The sequence below is a fragment of the Ovis canadensis genome, chromosome 13, assembly GCF_042477335.2.
Source record: "Ovis canadensis isolate MfBH-ARS-UI-01 breed Bighorn chromosome 13, ARS-UI_OviCan_v2, whole genome shotgun sequence".
NCBI lineage: Eukaryota > Metazoa > Chordata > Mammalia > Artiodactyla > Bovidae > Ovis > Ovis canadensis.
In genome coordinates this window covers 46,234,587-46,258,600 of record NC_091257.1, presented here as the reverse complement: position 1 = coordinate 46,258,600, position 24,014 = coordinate 46,234,587, and the positions used below count along the sequence as shown (strand labels likewise).

Here is a 24,014-nt window from a genome sequence, read left to right as displayed (position 1 = left end):
AGCGCTCTCTGGTATAAATGGAACAATATGGCGTGGAAACATGAGAAAGGACTTTGACTCTCTGTTTCACTAAAGGCAAGATATTTAACATCAGTTAAACTCAACTTCTTCATCCATAATAGGAACAGTAATACTATTCTTTATAGAATAATTAGAAGAGGTCATTCACTCACTTATCTATTCATTCTCTGCATGGTTAATCAAACAACATTCATCCCAGGTTCTGTGTTGGGGATGGGTGTATAAAGCACAGAGATATTAAACATGCAAGCATACAATTACATACTTTCAAGGTGGGAAAAGTATCATGAAGGAAAGAAATATATGAGTGAAAATAACAGGACTGATGCCTTTAGTTGAATGTTAGAGGTAGCTTCCCTAAGGATGTCACATTTTGAGTTTGAAGATGAGAAGGGATTAGAAATGCAAAGATCTAGGAGAAGGAGGAACTAAGAAAAAAAAACATGACAAATATGAAAAATTGAAAATAGACTATGTGGCTAGAATCAACAGAGGTGATGTAGAGAGAAACAGGAGTTACACAGGAACTAAATTCTGTAGGGCTTTGTACACGGGTGTAAATGTACTGAGCTTTGCTCAGTGAAAAGGGAAACTATTAGAATGTTCTTAGCACCGTGTCTGGCACACCAGGAAATGAAAATTAACGTGACGGTGATTCCAATGACTACAATGGGAGGAGGAGGAGAGGGGGTGGCAGCAGCTGACATACTGGAGTTTGCAATCATGTAGGAACACATTCTAGGTAAAACTAGACATGTGTTCCATGTTTTAGAAAAGCAGATTAATACAGTATACTAACACATATATATGGAATTTAGGAAGATGGCAATGACGACCCTGTATGCAAGACAGCAAAAAAGACACAGATGTGTATAACGGACTTTTGGACTCAGAGGGAGAGGGAGAGGGTGGGATGATTTGGGAGAATGGCATTCTAACATGTATACTATCACGTAAGAATTGAATCGCCAGTCTATGTCTGATGCAGGGTGCAGCATGCTTGGGGCTGGTGCATGGGGATGACCCAGAGAGATGTTATGGGGAGGGAGGTGGGTTCATGTTTGGGAACGCATGTAAGAATTAAAGATTTTAAAATTTTAAAAATAAAAAACTAAAAAAAAAAAAAGAAACAAATCAAGGACAAATTTACTTTATTGGTAGAGATATTAAAAGCAATACTATTTCAAGAGGCATAAAAAGCTTTAAAAATTTAACTATGAAATCACAAAACATAGTAATGGTGAAAGATAATAACCTAAGAAAACAATTTTTAGTTCTTGTGGCTTCTGTCATCTCTTACCCCTCACCCTTTAATCTATCATTTGAAAAGAGGTCCCGTTCCCCTCCAGATGAATGAAGGCTGGTCTCCAGGATCAAGTATTTATTTAGCTAAGGGGCATTTCAACTTGAGGCTCACGTCACTAGAAGCCACGTGTTAAATGCTACTGTATAGTAAGGTTAGTAACGCTCTGATTTTAGCTATCTCAGTTGGACCAAGCCTAAGTGCCAGCATATTTGGTTTGCTTTGAATTAGGATGTGATACTTAACCATATTTTAAAAATAATTTTATATGGACACAAATCTGGACACATAGCAGATACAAACAAATGAGTACATGTATTAAGACCTTGCGTTGGGACCTGATCCATTATAGATGTTAATGTATTTTTAAGCCTAATTAGTTTTAGCTCTTTCTACAGGACATGGTCCTTTTTTTTTAAATTGACTTTTATTGGATCATGGTTGCTTTACAATGTTGTTTTAGTTTCTGCTGTACAGCAAAGCAAATCAGCTCTCTATATACATACATGCCCTCATTTTTGGATTTCCTTCCTATTTAGGTCACCAAGACACAGTTTCTTTTTAAGAACTAATTTTTAAATTAAAAAACACACTTTTGTATGAGTAGTTTGTCATCAGGAACTAGATCCATCTGCTGAAGGTAAAAATCAGAAGCCATTTGGGCTGTCCTGTAGGGTTAAATCATAGGTCACAGGTTGTAAATTCGATCTCTGAGCCTGAAAAAATCAGTATTTGCTGAATAAATAGCACAATCAATGAAAAATCTGGGCTTCATCCACAGAACAGTAAAATTTGAAATGGTCCTTCTCATTTCTTTGCAAATGTGACCTACAGTAAAGAATGGACTTGGTGTGGTGATGCCTCTGCAAGTGACCATGGCATGACTTCAGCTGACTTTTATTTTTGGAGGATAATTGCTTAATAGTGTTGTGGTGGTCTCTGCTATACACCAATGTGAATCAGTCATAATTATATATATATATATATATATACACACACATCCCTTCCCTCTTGAGTCTCCCTCCTCTGTCCCATTCCATCCAGCTGACTTCTTAAGAAAAGATAAAATTATTTTTTTGGTTCAAACCAGGCTCAAATATGAGTCATCTTTCTCTAGTTTAGATTTCAATAATGAAAAGTCAACAACAATAAAATCAGAAACAATAATGGACAATTTCTGTGGCTTTCAACGACTATGCTTATTCTCCACACATGTTAACATGCCAGTGTGGGGTCAGAGGCAGCTCTTCTGGTCTGGTCCCCTGTTCCATCTGTCCCTGGGACCCCAGCCCTTAGTCTTATGAGAGCAGAAAAGAAAAGGTGGTTGAATCACGTAGTGACTCCCAAAGCTTGTTCTTGGAAACAGGCACATCACTTCTGCTCACATTCATTTGGGCAAAGCAAGCCCTGTGGCCAAGCCCAGAGTCAAGGACAAGGACAAGTCAAGGCCGTTTAATAATGGCCATAGGGAAGCAGCACAAGTCACAAGGCAAATGAGCTTGTGAGATATTCAGTCTCTTTCTGGAGGGATGTGAGTAATTAGAAAAATAATGCATTCTGTCCCCTTGCACAAGCACAAAAGAAAGGTTTTTGTGATGTTGTGCAAATTCACGAGTCCTCTGATACTGAATGCAGGATGCTCATTTAGTATCACTCTAGAGCATTCAGGGTTGTGGTTATATTATCGCCATGCCTAGGATCCAGGGAGAATACAGACTTTCAGAATTAATAAGGTTTCATTTCCACAGAGAGAGAGAGAAACATATCCAAAATCAATTGTACCTTCTAGGTTTAAAGCCCTTGAGCCCTATAAGTTCCTCTGAAAACATTTGGGCTGTAACTGCCTTTCTCCTTGCTGAAGTCCTTGAATTTCATTAGTGAGGCCCAGGGGAATGGCCCACTTTAGCTAGCTCTGCTGCTATTTGGCTGTTTTTCTTCCGCCTTGTCATCTTCTAATGGGCAAAAGAGAAGAGAGAGACATTCGCTGCAGTCTTAGCAGAAGCGAATGGCACCCTGGAGGATTCCAGAACAGGAAGCTCTCTTACTCTGTGTTCATGCTTTCCAGTTTCTAGGCACTGTAGTATGTCTCTAACAAAAACTGAACCATCATACCACGCCTTAAAATTAATGAACCAGCAAGCGTCCATCAGATACCTATTAGCAGAGTTTCGTGTTAGAAGACGAAGGTGGTACAGGAATTTTCTCTTCCCTAAGAGATCTGCTGTTTGGTTGGAGACCTATGTAACATAAATTAATGGCAGTATGTGAAATTTATGTTACAGCTCACAGAAAGGAACTGGTTTGGGATGAGTCAGTGGAAAGGCGTGCAATTTCCAACATCTGTGTAAGACTTTATCATATGGCTGTACCATGATTTATTTAATCACCCTCCTATTATTAGACATTTGGAATATTTTCAATTCTTATGTTTATAGAGCATATTGATGTGGAACCTTGTGTGTCTTTGTCTGAATCTTGAATGATTTCCTTATGACAGAGCGTTAGAAGTGAAGTTACCAAGTCCAAAACTATGAACATTTCCAAGACTCTTGATACATTTGTCTAGTTACTTTCTAGAAATTTATACTCCCACCAACTAAGGATGGGAGTAACATGTTACCATATCTCCACCATCTTTGGCTATCGTACTTGTAAGCTCTTCCCTTTACTGTCCATTCCCCTTGACCTGGATATTCTTTCAATTTTCAGTTTAAAAGTTATTTCTGCTGAGATATTCCCTAATTTTCTGTGGGAGTTCAGAGTATTTGGTTAAGTCAGTGGTTCTCTACACTTCAAGACCTTCCAGTGTGACTCTTATACTATTCTGAAATGAAATTCATAAATGATATCAGTTCACATTGTATACATACATTATATAAATACATCTGTAAGAGTAAGATTTAGGAGAAATAAAGCAAAGTAAAAGAAATTATGTCAGTGTGTTAAAAGCCTGGGCAAGCTGCACTTGAAGACAGAATGAAGTCATAAATTGTTTGCTCCCTGAACCATATGAATGCTACACTAAAAATGCAAGCTGACATGGCCATGTGGGTTGGAGATGAATTTTCTGAAATGGTGACAAATTTTTGACAGATTTCCAGGAATAAAAAATAACTTCTTTTGATTTACATTCTACTTGTAATCCTGGAAAATCTGGTACATATTAGAACTGAGCAGAAGTATTTTGCATCTGGTATATAAAATAGAGGTAGATTTTACATTTATAATTATCACTGCAATGAAGGACACACAGGACACAGGAGAACCCTTGTGTGTGACTGTCTCTCACATTTCAGGGTGTTTCATATCTCCACTCCCCAGCCACTAAATGTCAATAGCACCCCAACCACCTTCATGCTAGTAATTAAAACAAAGCCAAAAATTGCCTTCACAGATTTCCAGAATGTTTAATTGAGGTACCTATGGTGAACCATCGTGTTAAGCAATATCAGCACGCTCTACATTCTCAAACATGACAGTCATGCTTTTTGGGGGGAAAAATGCACTTGCTTGTTGTGCGCTTCTGTGAGTGGTGACACTTTCACAGTTATGTCACGGGCGCAGGTGCTGGTGTTTGTCAATACCTTGATAATGTTAGCTGTGGGTTTGGAGCTATGTTTGGACAGCTAGCTCTTCCAAAAGAATTCTGTAGAACAAAAGTAGTGATGTATATTCATAGAAGAATTCCTGATTTGAGTGAGAAACTTCTGAAAGGTCAAGAATAGCAGCAGTTATTCTTTAGTCCACTTTTTCTAGTACTAGGCATTTTGCTAAGGAATTCACAGGTTGGTTTCATCTGTTTGATCCAGCTCCTTGAGTTTGGCTTAGATTTAGTAACTTGTTCGAAGTTATTAAGTGTTGAGGTTTGTCAGCGACAGAGGTGGGAATTGAGTCCAGTTTACGACTCCATAGACCAGATTCATGGCCACAACACTATAGGATACTGACTGTTGATTTAAAATAGGTGGTCTTTATTATATGAAGGACATTTCTTTTTGCTCCTCACTTTCTAAGAGTTTTGCTTTTAATAAATAGAAATGCTGACACTTTTTGCCATCTATAGAGATAAAATAGTTTAGCATATTGGATCTGTTGGCAAATTTACTTTATAATTTCTAAGAGTCCTTGCATCACGCTTATCCTCATGTTTGTTTTGATACATAAGCCTACAAAGAGTGAATTCACTTTTCTTGAACTGTGTTTGGGATTTTTGTATCTATATTAATAGATGAGATCTACTCATAGTTTTCCTTTGTATTATCTGTGTTGGGCTTTGGTGAGATGATTCTAAGAATAATTATTTGGGAATTGTTCCATGTTTGAGGGTTCTTTAGAACAAATTTTGTATGGGAATTGTCTTTTCCTTTAATGCCTAATTTAATTTACTAGGTAGAGCATCTTCTAGAAGGTTTTTTTGGGGGGAAACTAATTATTTGTAATATTTTCAGTTTTATCCATGACTTATTATCTACTCAGATTTTATTTTTCTCCTTCTTGAGATAACTTTAGTAATTTAGATTTTTCTGGGGATAAACATTTCAAACATTCAACTATATTAACATAGTGTTGTATCTAAAATTATTATATAAGTTTTTCAGAATCTGTGTATTTGTATCACCTTTGTCATTTTAAATTTTTTGTATTTGTGCTCATTTTCTTTTTTTATTCTTTTTCTTTGTTGATTAGATTTCTTGATTAGGACTACAGATCAATTTTTATTTTTCTCTTTAGGTTCGAGATGATCAAACCTTACTTGGAAAAGTCTGTGGCAATGAAACCCTCTCTCATATTAAATCCATTACTAACAGTATCTGGATCAGGCTTAAAATGGATGCTTCTGTTGTCAGAGCTAGTTTCAGTGCTGTTTATCAAGTGGGTAAGAAAATTTAATTTTAAATGTCTCATTTGCATGATTGTAACATTTTCATTTCTTGAAATATTTTAGTCATTCTATGTCCTCGAATGGTAAGGGGAAAATTCTAATAGTAAGGTCACATTGCGTTATATCTTTATGCAGAGTGAAACTCTGCAATAAAATTGAGGGCAACAGTCATTTATCTCTGGACAAATACTACCGTTGTTTTCATACTCACAGCTTGTGGAGGAGAATTAACTGGAGAAGGGATCATTCGCTCGCCGTTTTACCCTAATGTGTATCCAGGAGAAAGAGTCTGCGTGTGGACCATCCGCCAACCCCAAAGTCAAGTGGTTCTTCTCAACTTCACTGCCTTTGACATGGGAGGTTCTGCCCACTGTGATACAGATTATATCGAGGTGAGAGTAAAACACTTTTGAATATCTGCATTTGATGAGATGTTATTAAAAATATTATGTCATGTTATTCTCACTCAGTTACATGAAACAAAACTAGTTTATAGATGCAAAATCCTCAACAAAATTCTAGCTGGATCCAGCAGCATATAAAGAGGATTATATAGCCCAGAAATGCAAGGCTGCTATATATCCAAAAATAATCAGTATAAGATAAAGGGGGAAAATCCCCACTTAATTACCTCAATAGATGCAAATAAAAAGCATTTGACAAAGTTCAGTATCTTTTCATGAAACAACACTCAACAAACCAAGAACAGAACGTAACTTCCTTAATCTGTAAAGGACATCTATGAATATATAGATGTAAAATTCTTAACAAAATTCTAGCTAAATGAATCCAGCAGTGTATAAAGCTAACATCAATTTTAATAATAAAACACTAAATACTTTGCCTCTATGTCGTCAGCAAAAAGGCAAAGATGTTTGTTCTTACCATGTGTTTTCAACATTATACTGGAAATTCTAGTTAAGACAATAGGCAAGGAAAGGAGATAAAATGCATCTAGAATGGGAAGGAAGAAACATGATGATTTCAATTTACAGATAGTGTTGTCTATAGAAAATCTTAAGGAATGCACACACATACACATAAAATATCAAAACTAATAAATTCAGCAGGTTGTGGGATACAAGATCAAAATATGATAGCCCTATCTTTTTTATACACTAGCAATGAACAGTTTGAAAATTAAATCAAGGAAACAGTTTCATTTCCAATAGCATTCAGTTCAGTTCAGGGGCTCAGTCGTGTCTGACTCTTTGCGACCCCATGAATCGCAGCACGCCAGGCCTCCCTGTCCATCACCAGCTCCTGGAGTTCACTCAGACTCGAGTTCATAGAGTCAGTGATGCCATCCAGCCATCTCATCCTGGGTTGTCCCCTTCTCCTCCTGCCCCCAGTCCCTCCCAGCCAATAGCATAAAAAAGAATAAACATTGAGGAATATAGCTTTAAAGAGACATCTAAAATCTATACTCTTGAAAATGACAAAGGAAGGAAATTAAAGACCTCTATAAATAGAAAGACATCTCAAATTAATGGATTATAAGAACTAATGTTGTTAAAATGACAATACTACTTAAATTTATCTAAAGACTCAATTCAGTCTCTACTGAAATCCCAGTGGGAATTTTCACAGAAACTCATAAAGTTAATTGTAAAATTCTTATAGAAATGCAAGGGAACCAGAATAAGCAGAAGCATTCTTGAAAAAGAGCAACATTGGAGGAGTCATAATTATGACTTTAAAACTTTGAACAGTGCTATAATAATCAAGTAAGGATATTACATGTATTATTCAAGTAAGAATAAAAATATGGGACAATGGAACAGAACAGAAAATCCAGAAATAAATTGCTATATCTTTATGATCAATTGATTTTTGAAAAGAGCACCAAGACTTTCAATGGGAAGAAATGGTTTTTTCGAGTAGTGTTGAATATGCACAAATGAAATTAGGAAACTGGACCGTTTCCTTACACCATACAAAAAAATTAACTCAAAACGGATCACCAACCTAAATTTGGGAGCTAAAATCATGAAATTCTTGAAGAAAACAGGAGTCAGTGTTTATGATTTGGGGTTAGGCAAAGCCTTCTTACATCTGACACAAAAAATACAACAAAAAAACTGAAAAATTTGAACTTCATTGAAATTAAAAATAAATAACCTAATTTTTAAATGGGCAAAGAATATGAATTTATGTATTTATATAAAGAAGATATACAAAAGATACTCAAATCACTAATCATCAGGGAAATACAAATCAAACCACAATGAGATGCTGCTTCATAACCACTAGGATGACTATAATCAAGAAGTCAGATAATAACAAGTGTTGAAATTGGAACCCTTTTACACATTTCCCACCAATGGTGAACATTTAAATGGTATGGCTGTCATGGGAAACAATTGCTCAAAAAGTTAAGGAGATGGCGATGGCAACCCACTCCAGTACTCTTGCCTGGAAAATCCCATGCATGGAGGAGCCTGGTAGACTGCAGTCAATGGGGTCGCTAAGAGTTGGGCACTACTGAACAACTTCACTTTCACTTTTCACTTTCATGCATTGGAGAAGGAAATGGCAACCTACTCCAGTATTCTTGCCTGGAGAATCCCAGGGATGGGGGAGCCTAGTGGGCTGCCGTCTATGGGGTCGCACAGAGTTGGACACGACTGAAGCGACTTAGCAGCAGCAGCAGCAGCAAAAAGTTAAACATAGAGTTATCATTTGATCCAGCAATTCCACTTCTAGGTATACATTGAAGGAAAATGAAATATACATTCACACAAAAGTTGTCCCTAAATGACTACAGTCATTATTCATAGTAGCCAGAAAGTAGAAACAACCTAAATGTCCATCAATTGATATGTGGATTAATAAAATGTGATATATCCATGCAATGGAATATTATATGGTATTAAAAAAAACGTAGTAATGATAGACACTACAACATGGATGAACTTTGAAAACACTATGCGAAGTGAAAGGAACTAGTTACAAAAGACTGCATATTGTATGATGCCATTTATTTGAAATGTCCAGAAGAGGAAATCCATAGAAATAGAAAACAGAATAATGGCTTTGTGGGGCTGGGGCTTGAGGGGAATGGGGAGTGGCTGCCAATGGGGATGGAGTTTCTTTTCAGTTCAGTTCAGTTCAGTCGTGTCCGACTCTTTGCGACCCCATGAATCGCAGCACGCCAGGCCTCCCTGTCCATCACCATCTCCCGGAGTTCACTCAGACTCACGTCCATCGAGTCCATGATGCCATCCAGACATCTCATCCTGGGTTGTCCCCTTCTCCTCCTGCCCCCAATCCCTCCCAGAATCAGAGTCTTTTCCAATGAGTCAACTCTTCACATGAGATGTCCAAAGTACTGGAGCTTCAGCTTGAGCATCATTCCTTCCAAAGAAATCCCAGGATTGATCTCCTTCAGAAAGGACTGGTTGGATCTCCTTTTAGGGCAACTAAAATATTCTCAAATTGATTTTTACTATATTAACAGACTTTATTAAAAAATTATTCTTGAAGTAGTTTTCCAAAATAAATAACTAGGAGAATAAACTTGAACATATCTTTTTTACTTAGATTGGTAGCAGTTCCATTTTGGGTTCTCTTGAAAATGAAAAGCATTGTGGCACAGACATCCCTTCGTTTATAACATCCGTGTACAATTCTCTTCATGTCATATTCGTGAAAAGTTCTTCTACTGAAAACCATGGTTTTGTGGCTGAATTTAGCAGTGAAGCTTTGGGTAAGTGATTCTTCTACTTTGCCCTTGGGGCTTGTATCAGAATAAGTGAACAATGGAAATATATTATTACAGAAAATTAATCTATACTGTAGGTGTGTAGTCACTTATGCTGTAAAAATTTTAAAGTACACTTACAGGCAAAGGAAATACATATTTCCTAATCAGCACATCTCAGTGGTTTACTGATGCCTATTAATAAGAGAAAAATTTAGGTTATCCTAGGTGGCACAAAAGGAAACATTTCCTTTTTGACCTTTTAAGAGGTTATGATTGATTATTTTATTTAGAATTCCAGGTAGCTTGTTGATTCTAATTTTAATCAGAATTAAAAATAATTTGGATAATTATTATTATTTTTATTTCAACAGCATGTGGAAAAGTTCTTACAGAGTCAACTGGAAGCATTCAAAGTCCTGGCCATCCAAATATCTACCCCCATGGCATCAGTTGTACCTGGCACATCATAGTCCAGCCTGGTCACCTGATTCATCTGAGATTCAGAGAATTTCATCTGGAGTTTCATTACAATTGCACAAAGGACTATCTAGAAGTTTATGACACTGGTTCTCAGACATCTCTTGGGAGGTGAGAATATTTTATTTTTTGCTTTTTAACATGAAAGTTTCCTGCTTTCTTGTGTTCCTGATATGTTAAAATCTACCATGTTGTGTTATAAAAAATAAGTGAGATCAACACACTTCTCAGTGACATTTTCTATATCATTATTCACTACTATATAGCCTTGGGCATTAGTAATTACCTTTTGACATGAGGATATACCCATGAAGGCATCCCCAAAATCAAAACAATGCTCATATCCATCACCCTCACATCTTCTTCCTGCCTTCAAACCTTCTATAAGTCTTCATTTCTGCCCCTCTTCCCCGACCCCAGGAAATCATTGCACTGCTTTCTATCACTGTAAGTTAGTTTGCATATCTGAAATTGTATAAAAGCGGAATCATTCTGTATGTACTCATTTTTCATCTGACTTTTCTCAGTCAGCATATTTTGTTGAGTTCCTTTAGTCTGAGGGTTAATAGTTTAATGAAATCTGAAACTGTTAGTTCTTGAAATGCTTTTTTAGTCTCTTTTGCCCTTGGAAATCTAATTGCACCTATCTTAGACCATTTGATATTGTCCCACAACTCACTGATACTCTGTTTATTTGAGTTTGTCTTCGTGCATTTCATTTTGGAAAGTACCTATCGCTCTGTATTCAAGTGCACCAATCTTTCCTCCTATAGTGTCTATTCTGCTATCAATTCTACCAAGTACATTTTTCCATCATAGACATTGTAATTTTCACTTCTGGAAATTCATGTGAGGCCATCTTTTATTCCACATCCCTACTTTACATATTAATTTTTTCCTTCTAGCATCTTAAATTGGTGGGATACAGTTATAAATATTTTGATGTCTTTGCTGATTCAGTCCTTCTTGGTATAATATGATTGATGAATTTTTCTTCTCATTATGGGCTATACTTTCCTCCTTCTTTTCATAGTTGGTAATACTTGATATTACCAATTCGTTGGAAAAGATTTTGGTGCTGGGAAAGATTGAGGGCAGGAGGAGAAGGGGGCAACAGAGGATGAGATGGTTGAATGGCATCACTGACTCAATGCACATGAATATGAGCAGCCCGGTGTGCTGCAGTCCATGGGGTCACAAACAGTCAGACACGACTTAGCAACTGAACAACAATGTTTGATAGGATGACAGACATTTTCAGTTTTGTGTTTGTGTACCAGACACTATTGTATTACTATAAGTATTCTTGGGTTTTGTTTTTGAATGCAGTTAAGTTACTCAGAAACAGTTTGATCATTGTTATTCACTTGTCTCCTGTCTCTGAAGAGTTATTGTCTTTCACTGCTTGATATCTAGTGTCTTGAGAACCGTTGTTTTTTATCTATTTTGTCCAGGTTTTCAGTTGTTTCAGAAAAAAAGATTATGTAAATCTAGCCCCTGTTATTACATCTTTGTTGAACATAGATATCTCTTGATTCCCTTTTCCCCCTTTTTTTGTATTTCATTTTCTTTTTCCTCATCCATTTTGTAAACATTTAAACATTTTTTTCCTTATCCATTGTTTCCTTAAACTTATTTTGCCCCTAACTTTATTCTCCCTCTTCATTTTTTTGCTCTTCCTTTTCTTAATCTTTAAACTTTTAAAATTCCTTCCTTTTTATGGTTGGTACTTGACTCCTAATCACTGAAAATTACCTATTTTTTGCCGAATGATATAAATATTATTGTTGTTGTTCAAAAGAGAGACATTTTATAGAATATTAATTTATCTACCTTTGCTTTGATTAAGATATTAAATCATTTTTACACTGAAATGGTATTATACACTATTTTTTCCCCTTTTTCTGCCTCAGAAATTAACTCTTCCATTTCCCATGTTTAGTACTCTGTCTTATTTTGGTTCCTATTTCCACCCCCGTCATTCCTTTGCTTTTACCAAGTGTTTTTTGAATTGAGATTTTGATTTTCTAGTCACTTCTCTCACAAGTGTTTCAACATAAGAGCTCACAACATGATGTCTTACAGAATAGCTTTTCTGAGTAAAAATTGCTTTCTTCAGCAAAAATTTAACATGGATTAGCAATCAAACTCTTACCTCTGCATGGACCAGTGTTGTAAAGAGAGTAGAGTTCACCTGCATAAGGCTAACTATTCTAGACACTGTCCTAAGTTCCTTATATACTGTGTATTAACTCATACAATTCTCAGGACCACTCCTTGAAGTAGGCCATATCACCATCCCCATTTTATAGATGGGAAAACTGAGACATCTGTCCAAAATCATAAGGCCTCTAAGGGATAGAGCTGACTCTAGAGTCTGTGCTATGAGTTTATAATACATGATATTCCTTTGTTGTGTAAGTATGTTTATTATATTTTTTATTAATAAGTTCATTAATGTGCTATATGGTGACCTACTGTAGCTCAGAATTTCAAATTTCATTAAAATTATGTTGTATGACATGTCACACACTTAGGCACATACATAAAACCATCTAAAGGAAGTGACTGTGAGTTTGGATGATCTTTAGCAACTTTGTGTATGCTTTGTGCTTGAAATAAATTTGTTTTTTAAGGTTAATATGGGATATTATTATTGTGTTTTTTTAACATGTCCTAATTTGGAACTCTGAATGCAGAGTTCCTAAGAATAGCAAGAAGAGATAAGAAAGACTTCTTCAGCGATCAATGCAAAGAAATAAAGGAAAAGAACAGAATGGGAAAGACTAGAGATCTCTTTAAGAAAATTAGAGATAGCAAGGGAACATTTCATGCAAAGATGGGCTCGATAAAGGACAGCAATGGTATGGACCTAACAGAAGCAGAAGATATTAAGAGATGGCAAGAATACACAGAAGAACCGTACAAAAAAGATCCTCACGACCCAGATAATCACAATGGTGTTATCACTGATCTAGAGCCAAACATCCTGGAATGTGAAGTCAAGTGGGCCTTAGAAAGCATCACTATGAACAAAGCTAGTGGAGGTGATGGAATTCCAGTTGAGCTCTTTCAAATCCTGAAAGACGATGCTGTGAAAGTGCTGCACTCAATATGCCAGCAAATTTGGAAAACTCAGCAGTGGCCACAGGACTGGAAAAGCTCAGTTTTCATTCCAATCCCAAAGAAACGTGATGCCAAAGAATGCTCAAACTACTGCACAACTGCACTCATCTCACACGCTAGTAAAGTAATGCTCAAAATTCTCCAAGCTAGGCTTCAGCAATACGTGAACCGTGAACTTCCTGATGTTCAAGCTGGTTTTAGAAAAGGCAGAGGAACCAGAGATCAAATTGCCAACATCTGCTGGATTATGGAAAAAGCAAGAGAGTTCCAGAAAAACATCTATTTCTGCTTTATTGACTATGCCAAAGCCTTTGACTGTGTGGATCACAATAAACTGTGGAAAATTCTGAGAGAGATGGGAATACCAGACCACCTGACCTGCCTCTTGAGAAATCTGTATGCAGGTCAGGAAGCAACAGTTAGAACTGGACATGGAACAACAGACTGGTTCCAAATAGGAACAGGAGTATGTCAAGGCTGTATATTGTCACCCTGCTTATTTAACTTCTATGCAGAGTACATCATGAGAAACGCTGGGCTGGAAGAAACACAAGCTGGAATCAAGATTGCCAGGAGAAATATCAATAACCTCAGATATGCCGATGACACCACCCTTATGGCAGAAAGTGAAGAGGAACTAAAAAGCCTCTTAATGAAAGTGAAAGTGGAGAGTGAAAAAGTTGGCTTAAAGCTCAACATTCAGAAAACGAAGATCATGGTATCCAGTCCCATCACTTCATGGCAAATAGATGGGGAAACAGTGGAAACAGTGTCAGACTTTATTTTTGGGGGCTCCAAAATCACTGCAGATGGTGACTGCAGCCATGAAATTAAAAGACATTTACTCCTTGGAAGAAAAGTTATGACCAACCTAGATAGCATATTCAAAAGCAGAGACGTTACTTTGCCAACTAAGGTCCGTCTAGTCAAGGCTATGGTTTTTCCTGTGGTCATGTACGGATGTGAGAGTTGGACTGTGAAGAAGGCTGAGCACTGAAGAATTGATGTGTTTGAACTGTGGTGTTGGAGAAGACTCTTGAGAGTCCCTTGGACTGTAAGGAGATCCAACCAGTCCATTCTGAAGGAGATCAGCCCTGGGATTTCTTTGGAAGGAATGATGCTCAAGCTGAAACTCCAGGACTTTGGCCACCTCATGCGAAGAGTTGACTCATTGGAAAAGACTTTAATGCTGGGAGGGATTGGGGGCAGAAAGAGAAGGGGACGACAGAGGATGAGATGGCTGGATGGCATCACTGACTCAATGAACGTGAATCTGAGTGAACTACGGGAGATGGTGATGGACAGGGAGGCTTGGCATGCTGCGATTCATGGGGTCGCAAAGAGTTGGACATGACTGAGCGACTGAACTGAACTGAATTTGGGGTATGTCATTTTGAGCATCCTGAAAGTTTTTAAATCTGTTTTCTTTCTTGGGTCCAAATAGATATTGTGGAAAATCCATTCCGCCCTCTCTTACCAGTAATGACAACTCATTAATGCTTACATTTGTGGCTGACTCTGATCTTGCTTATGAAGGCTTTCTAATAAACTATGAAACCACTGATGCATCAGCAGGTAAGAAAATAGCATTGTATGCTTGGTTTCACTTACTTTCTTACAAAATAGTACCATGAGAATATTTTATGCCAAAATTTGTGCTATATAAAGAAAGATGCTTTTGTAATAAAGCATAGTGACTTAAGTGCCTTTCATATTAAATATAGAGTAATGATAAGAGTATTTTGTCAATGTTAAATCTTCTAATTGTGGTAATTGTACTATGGTTGTGTAAGAAAATGTTTATGTTTTTAGAAATAATGAAGCAATGGGAGCAAAATATACGTATGTAGTAAGTCTAAGTGAAAGGAATTTGGGAACTATTCCTGACAACTTTTCTGTTGAATTTAAATTTCTATCAAAATTAAATGTTACGGAAGAGACCAAAAATTTAAGAAATTAGAAAAAGGACAAAAACAGAGTAAGAAACCACTACACTGCATGGAATTCTATGGCAGAAAATGAAAGTTTTCTTGTTAGAATATACATTTCTAAATTTGACCTAATGAAATTGAAACTTTTCAACATTTATTCCTTTTTAATATTTTTCTATTACTTAACTCTCATCATTACTTTGCTCTTTGTCAATGCAATGTAGGAAACAAGTACCATTTGCCAGCAGGGTCTTTGAGGTCAGAGGTAAACCAGAGATGTTCCTAGCTGGCCCCGGAAGCTGTGGTTTTAGGGCTTCCCTGGTGGCTCAGCAGTAAAGAGTCTGTCTGCCAATGCAGGAGATGTGGGTTCGATCCCTGGGTCAGGAAGATCCCCTGGAGGAGCAAATGGCAGCCCACTTTTGTGCTTGCCTCGAGAATCCCATGGACAGAGGAGCCTGGCGGGCTATAGTCCATGGGGTCATAGAGTTGGACAAGCCTTAGCGACCAAACAGCAACAATAAATGTGCTTTCTTAGGTTCATGTTGCCACTGGGATATATACATTTTTAGGGAGTCTGGGTTTTCCTTTTGCATAGTATTTAGAAAGATAGCTCATGGAACAAAATACTGTGCAGTTATGACATATGGGGGTATGTGACTAAGTTTCCCAAGCATTTCACACCTTTGAATTGTCCCAGAAGCATGCAATTCTTCGTTGCTTAAGAAAGTACTGAGAGCATTTCAGTGTGCCATATGCGCTCCCGCTGACACTCTTGCATCCAGAAACCCCAGGCTCTCATCTTTTAAAGCCCCCAGTCCCTTAAAAAAAAAAAAAAAAAAGGTAAATTAATCTACTTGGAGTCCCTCTCAGTGTCTTACTTGTTTCTTCTCAGAGCGTCTGACCATAATTCTTCGTTTCAGGCTGCCTTCTAGTAGTTCAAGTTCTGTTTTAGAAGCATGGCTTTAGATTTCTCCAGGATCCCAACTGTGAGAAAGCTATACATCTTTCTCTCCTATGGGTCCCACTCTCAAGGCAATTTATTATATAGCTCCAGCACCTGAGAAATTGAATCCCTGGCAATTCCAGTAGGTTACATTATTTGATTGACATATTTACTGGACTTCGTTCAGATTTTTAACATCCCCTGACCAAAACTGGCTTTTCAAGAAATCCTAGTATGCACACAATTTTCCATACTCCTGTGGTTTTATCTGCCTCATATATTTGGCCCAAACCACAGCTGAATATTAGATTCGGATTTGGAGCAAGTCACTTGAACTCTCTGGGCCATAGTCTTCTCATCTGTAAAATTAAGGAATTGGATTTGATGATCTTTGGGATGTCTTCTGCCTTTAATCAACTGTGAACACAAGTTTAATTTGCTGCATGAATAAACTAGCTGTAACTTAGATAATAAACGATGCAGGTGGGACCTCCTAAAATATTATGGAAATCTTTGTAACAGCTCACAATGTCACTAGAGTGACTAACACAGCTCTGCTAAAAATCACACTGATTTGTAAAGCAGTATCTAGTCCAACAGGGGTAATCTGGCAGGGAGGATGACACATTTTAATTGAGAAAGATAAGAGACAGATCAAATAAGAAGGTTGTGAAAAAAGAAAGAAGTCTGCTGGACAGAACAGGAAACTGATAAACAAAGGGAAACACAGGTGAGGAGAGAGAAGGGCGTTCTGGGGCGGATAACTCTGCAGACTCTGGTCGGCGTCCTGTAGGGTAATCACTACCTTGGCTGTTGTGTCCAGACAGGGCTGAAATCACAGACAAGGAAGTGCTGGCTTTCTGTCCCTTGGCTGAGCCTGACTGAGCCTGGCTGGTCGCTGTGTGCCTGCCTTTGAGGGATGATTTCACCGGTCTGACTCCCACAGGCAAATATTCATAAGAGCAACCTGATGATTGTATCCAGGAAGCCATATGGCCCCTCATCTTACCATTTGGAGCCCGTCTCAGTTTTCCATAGATGAGGGTGCGTGTGGTTGCCCCTCATGAATTGTTGAGAGGCCCCCGCAGGACTGCTCAGGCAAGGGCTGGACTCAGGAGACTGACCGGGGGGTCCAGGCAGCCGGAGTCTGAGTGAGCCGCCCACCTGGAAGCAGCAAGGTGGTAGGGTGCTTTCTTTTCAACTATCATATTATTTTTGATGTTGTCTGCAGGGTACAACAGTACCAGGGAGAAGTGTCAATGGAAGCTCAGTTGGTGGTCTTCATCTTATTTATTGCTTTAGCAAAAGTTATTTTTAGAGCAATCACAATCTTGACGGTGTTGGGTTGTTGGCTTTTAGTCCCTCAGCACTACAGGTGTGAGTTTCTCTGTTCAAGTCTTTCCTGTCTTCATCTGATAAAAGTTAAATTTCCTGACTCGAATCCAGTTACTTTCCCATCTGTAGTTCGTACCATGGGGCTATGATGTCAGCCCCTAAGTATGTGTTTGCGCAGAAAGAGATTGACTTCTGGTCATTACTTCGACTTCTTCTCTCATCACTGTTTCTGCCTCCATCCAGATGTGCCTGGGGTAAGAGAGACAAAGAACTAACAAGAAAATGTTTGTGGATAGAAACCCTTAAGGATATCTTAGCAACTGATTTATGAAACTGGATGTTAAATGTTTGCTAATTTAAAGTACAAAATATTTTAATTCTGAGAGAATATAATTGATTAGTTAACTTTAGTTTTTTAACTGTAATTTTATTTTCTGTTAACATCTGCTGCATATACATTAATATGATCCTACCGAGAGGACTTCAAGAGGATTGAAGAAAATAGAGAGAAATGTACCTGACACACTTTCTACTTTAACATTAGATGAAAGCTGTATAATGTCCAGTCTAGTGTTTTTCAAACGTTGAAAAAGTCACGATTCCTTAGTGGGTCATGATGTTATCTTATTAGATTGCTACCTACATTTGTTAAAAGTATGGAATAAATGGGAGATTGAGATTGACATATATACATACTATATATAAAATAGACAATAGCACAGGGAATTCTACTCAATACTCTGTGATGATCCATACAGGAAAAGAACCTAAGAAAATGTAGATATTTGTATATGCATAGTTGATTCACTTTGCGGGCAGGTGTTTAGTGCTGTTTTTCATCCATCACCCTGGAATTGAGCACAGAAGAGACATCTAAGAGTGAGAAGCCAAGAAATGATTAACAGAAGGGCAAACAAGGGTTTCTTTAGAAGATATGAATAGAGAGTGTTCTGCTTCTGTGTTAAGACTTCAGTCCAGCAGTGTTCTCAAACTCGAGCATTCATTGGAAACTCGAGGTAGGGTTTTCTTATTAAAAGTTCAGGTACCAGAGTGTGTGTTAGTTGCTCAGTCATGTATGACTCTTTGCAATCCCATGGACTGTAGCCCACCAGGCTCCTCTGTCCATGGAATTCTCCTGGCGGGATTACTGGAGTGGGTAGCCATGCCCTTCTCCAGGGAATCTTCCCAACCCAGGGATCGAACCCAGGTCTCATACATTGCTGGCGGATTCTTTACCCTCTGAGCCACCAGGGAATCTGAGTCACATAGGTCTAGGGTAGGTTTTTAGCAGTCTATTCAGATGGTTCTAATGAAACATGGCAGTTTATCAGAGATTCTGAAAGTCATGTCTTAGGACATTAATTACTAGAGTTACAACTGAGATTTCATAGTGGATTGGGCTGTAACTCCTCCTCCTCATAGAAAATGGAAAGTATTTTCTATGATTTGGTGAAAGGACAGCTGAAGGTATAGTTAGAGCCTTGATTTCGGTCCCAACCTTGCTGCTAGCTTGGAGAGCTTTGGGCAAGTCACAAGCCTCTCTGATTCTTTCTGTCTTTTCTGCTTTGAGATATTCAGATATTTTCCCTCTGTAAAAGGTTTTTAGTAAGTTTATTGATCTTTTAAATATTTACTTTCTCATTGGTCAGTGTTTTCTAATATTTTTTGCTGTATGTATGGGTTTCCTACCACTCTCCAGCTCAGTAGGTTTATCTTATTATTATTTTTTTGAGATTTATTTTATTTTTTGGCTGTGATGGGTCTTTGTTGCTGCATGTGGGCTTTCTTTAGTTGCAGTGAGCAGGGACTACTCTTTGTTGAGGTGTGTGGGCTTCTCACTGTAGTGGCTTCTCATGTTGCAGAGCATGGCCTCCAGGTGCACAGGCTTCAGTAGCTGTGGCACGTGGGTTCAGTAGCTGCAGCTCTCAGGATCTGGAACCAGGCTCTGTAGTTATGGTTCTCAGGCTTAGTTGCCCCACGCGTGTGGGATCTTCCTGGACCAGGGATGGAACCTGTGTCCCTTGCTCTGCAAGGTGGATTCTTAACCACTGGACCATCAGGGAAGCCTGATTTATCTTATTTAACTTATTATATTTCTTAGTTCATAGAATAAAAATGCTAAATAAGACATTTAATTGTGATATTTTAGTTTCCTACTCACCTTCATTTCTATTATTTTTATAAGTCTTTATTGAATTTGTTATAGTACTGCTTCTGTTTTATTATGTTTTGGGTTTTTGGCCTCAAAGCATGCGGTGTCTTAGCTTCCGACCCAGGAATAGAACCCCCACCTTCTGCTTTGGAAGGTGAAGTCCTAACCGCTGGACCACCAAGGAAGTCCTCTCTTCAGTTCTAAATTGACATTCCATGCTTAAAGAAACCAGGGATTTTAAAGAACACAGGATTTGGAAAGGAAGGACTTGGATGTGAATTTTACCTTTGCTTTGTCTGAACTAAGTGATTTTCAGAGCTTAACCTCCTGGAGCCTCAGCTCCTTCATCTGTACCTTCATCTCTAAGAAGGGAAGGTTAGAATGTCTGGCTGTTTCATATAGTTGGGGAAGATAAAATGAGACACTTTCTGTGAAAAGTTCATAATTGCTCTAAAGGGCCATGACTGTGCCAGATTTAAAATAGAATTACTGATGTTCAAATACAATTTTACAATAGCTGCTTTAGTGATTCAGCTTTGATCCATATTCATTAGAATTGGTCATCGACATGGGAAAAAAAGTCATTACTGTGACCACCTAGCAGAAAATTGTAGGTGAATGTTAGATGTGGGTTAGGGAGACTTTTTCTTTCCTAGTGGAGAAATGGAACCTGTAATTTTATCTTCTCTCAGGTCTTCATTTTGAGGACTGTTAAACCAAATATGCCAGTAGAAGCAGATGACAGTCCCAGGGTTAATTAAAAAATCTGAGGTCATAGGGATTCATGCAGACCCAGAAGTTTTGTAAATGATTTCAGAAAGCTCTGCCTAGAAGGTTGCTCATGAATGTGACTGGCTAATCACATAAGTTTGATCTATGGTTCTGGAGAAGACTCTTGAGACTCTCTTGGACTGCAAGGAGATCCAACCAGTTAATCCTAAAGGAAATCAATCCTGAATATTCATTAGAAGAACTGATGCTGAAGCTGAAGCTCCAATTCTTTGACCATCTGTTGCAAAGGGCTCACTCATTAGAAAAAGACCCTGATGCTGGGAAATATCAAAAGCAGGAGGAGAAAGGGATGACAGAGGATGAGATGGTTGAATGGCATCACTGACTCAGTGGACATGAGTTTGAGCAAACTCCAGGAGATGGTGAAAACAGGGAAGCCTGCTGTGCTACAGTCCATGGGGTTGCAAAGAGTGAGACACGATTGAGCAACTAAACAACAAAATCCCATTAGTTATCTCACAAGACAAAGCAGGGAGGTGGTAGAACAGCTACTCATGATCTAGAGTCTCCCTAGACCATCCCCATGGAAAAGAAATGCAAAAAAGCAAAATGGCTGTCTGAGGAGGCCTTACAAATAGCTGTGAAAAGAAGAGAGGCAAAAAGCAAAGGAGAAAAGGAAAGATATAAGCATCTGAATGCAGAGTTTCAAAGAATAGCAAGAAGAGATAAGAAAATCTTCTTCAGTGATCAACGCAAAGAAATAGAGGAAAAGAACAGAATAGGAAAGACGAGATCTCTTTAAGAAAATTAGAGATAGCAAGGGAATATTTCATGCAAAGATGGGCTCGATAAAGGACAGAAGTGGTATGGACCTACCAGAAGCAGGAGATATTAAGAAGAGGTGGCAAGAATACACAGAAGAACTGTACAAAAAAGATCTTCATGACCAAGATAATCACAATGGTGTGATCACTCACCTAGAGCCAGACATCCTGGAATGTGAAGTCAAGTGGGCCTTAGAAAGCATCACTATGAACAAAGCTAGTGGAGGTGATGGAATTCCAGTTGAGCTCTTTCAAATCCTGAAAGATGATGCTGTGAAAGTGCTGCACTCAATATACCAGCAAGTTTGGAAAACTCAGCAGTGGCCACAGGACTGGAAAAGCTCAGTTTTCATTCCAATCCCAAAGAAAGGCAATGCCAAAGAATGCTCAAACTACCACACAATTGCACTCATCTCACATGCTAGTAAAGTCATGCTCAAAATTCTCCAAGCTAGGCTTCAGCAATACATGAACCGTGAACTTCCTGATGTTCAAGCTGGTTTTAGAAAAGGCAGAGGAACCAGAGATCAAATTGCCAACATCCGCTGGATCATGGAAAAAGCAAGAGAATTCCAGAACATCTATTTCTGCTTTATTGACTATGCCAAAGCCTTTGACTGTGTGGATCACAATAAACTGTGGAAAATTCTTCAAGAGATGGGAATACCAGACCACCTAACCTGCCTCTTGAGAAATCTGTATGCAGGTCAGGAAGCAACAGTTAGAACCGGAGATGGGACAACAGACTGGTTCCAAATAGGAACAGGAGTATGTCAAGGCTGTATATTGTCACCCTGCTTATTTAACTTCTATGCAGAGTATATCATGAGAAACACTGGGCTGGAAGAAACACAAGCTGGAATCAAGATTGCCGGGAGAAATATCAATAACCTCAGATATGCCGATGACACCACCCTTATGGCAGAAAGTGAAGAGGAACTAAAAAGCCTCTTGATGAAAGTGAAAGAGGAGAGTGAAAAAGTTGGCTTAAAGCTCAACATTCAGAAAATGAAGATCATGGCATCTGGTCCCATGACTTCATGGCAAATAGATGGGGAAACAGTGGAAACAGTGTCAGACTTTATTTTTTTGGGCTCCAAAATCACTGCAGATGGTGACTGCAGCCATGAAATTTAAAGACGCTTACTCCTTGGAAGAAAAGTTTTGACCAACCTAGATACCATATTGAAAAGCACAGACATTACCTTGCCGACTAAGGTCCATCTAGTCAACGCTATGGTTTTTCCAGTAGTCATGTATGGATGTGAGAGTTGGACTGCGAAGAAAGCTGAGCACCAAAGAATTGATGCTTTTGAACTGTGGTGTTGGAGAAGACTCTTGAGAGTCCCTTGGACTATAAGGAGATCCAACCAGTCCATTCTGAAGGAGATCAGCCCTGGGATTTCTTTGGAAGGAATGATGCTAAAGCTGAAACTCCAGTACTTTGGCCACCTCATGCGAAGAGTTGACTCATTGGAAAAGACTGTGATGCTGGGAGGGATTGGGGGCAGGAGGAGAAGGGAATGACAGAGGATGAGATGGCTGGATGGCATCACTGACTTAATGGACGTGAATCTGAGTGAACTCTGGGAGTTGTTGATGGACAGGGAGGCCTGGCGTGCTGCAATTCATGGGGTCCCAAAGAGTCGGACACAACTGAGCGACTGAACTAGGAGAGACAGTCTTTTAGCCACAGGATCAGTTTACCCTAGTCCTGCCACCCAAAGAATATGTGATGATAGCATCATTGCTTTTTGAGTTGGAGGATTATCCATGTTTTGAATTTCCCCTTTGATAATGAACTGAATTTTATGTTCAGTTCAGTTCAGTTCAGTGGCTCAGTCGTGTCTGACTCTTTGCGACCCCATGAATCACAGCGTGCCTGGCCTCCCTGTCCATCAACAACTCCTGGAGTTCACTCAGACTCACGTCCATCGAGTCAGTGATGCCATCCAGCCATCTCATCCTCTGTCATCCCCTTCTCCTCCTGCCCCCGATCCCTCCCAGCATCAAAGTCTTTTCCAATGAGTAAACTCTTCCCATGAGGTGGCCAAAGTACTAGAGTTTCAGCGTGAGCATCATTCCTTCCAAGGAACACCCAGGGCTGATCTCCTTCAGAATGGACTGGTTGGATCTCCTTACAGTCCAAGGGACTCTCAAGAGTCTTCCGCACCACCACAGTTCAAAAGCATCAATTCTTCGGCGCTCAGCCTTCTTCACAGTCCAACTCTCACATCCATACATGACCACAGGAAAAACTATAGCCTAAAATTTATTTAAAAGTGGTTTGTAGAGGCAGACCTACATTGTCATTTTTAGAAAAATATGATTTTGTGATTTTATTATCGTTCATGGAAGACATTTATATACTTTCTCTTTTCTTCCTTTCCTTTTTTTTTGAAGTTGATCAGAAAGAAAGATGTGAGAGGCCTACTAATAGCTGTCTTTGATCTTCAGATATGTGCTTTTTCACTGTTACTTCAGTTGAACATATTCGATGGAAGAAATCTACTTTTCTTCTTCATCAGTTTGTCAATATTGTTAGACCATAATAAAGGGAAAATTGCCATTGGGTATAAGTT

The 24,014-nt window shown here is 38.5% G+C and overlaps 1 protein-coding gene across 1 annotated transcript in view; it reads left to right on the top strand.

Moving 5' to 3' along the window:
- CUBN (cubilin) overlaps positions 1 to 24,014 on the top strand; it is a 273,943-nt gene that overhangs the window by 47,479 nt on the left and 202,450 nt on the right. Inside the window, exons 18-22 of the mRNA XM_069547580.1 lie at positions 6,056 to 6,200; positions 6,420 to 6,598; positions 9,750 to 9,915; positions 10,284 to 10,500; positions 14,960 to 15,090. Of these exons, the coding sequence (XP_069403681.1) occupies positions 6,056 to 6,200; positions 6,420 to 6,598; positions 9,750 to 9,915; positions 10,284 to 10,500; positions 14,960 to 15,090 (838 nt within the window). The remainder of the gene's footprint in view (positions 1 to 6,055; positions 6,201 to 6,419; positions 6,599 to 9,749; positions 9,916 to 10,283; positions 10,501 to 14,959; positions 15,091 to 24,014) is intronic.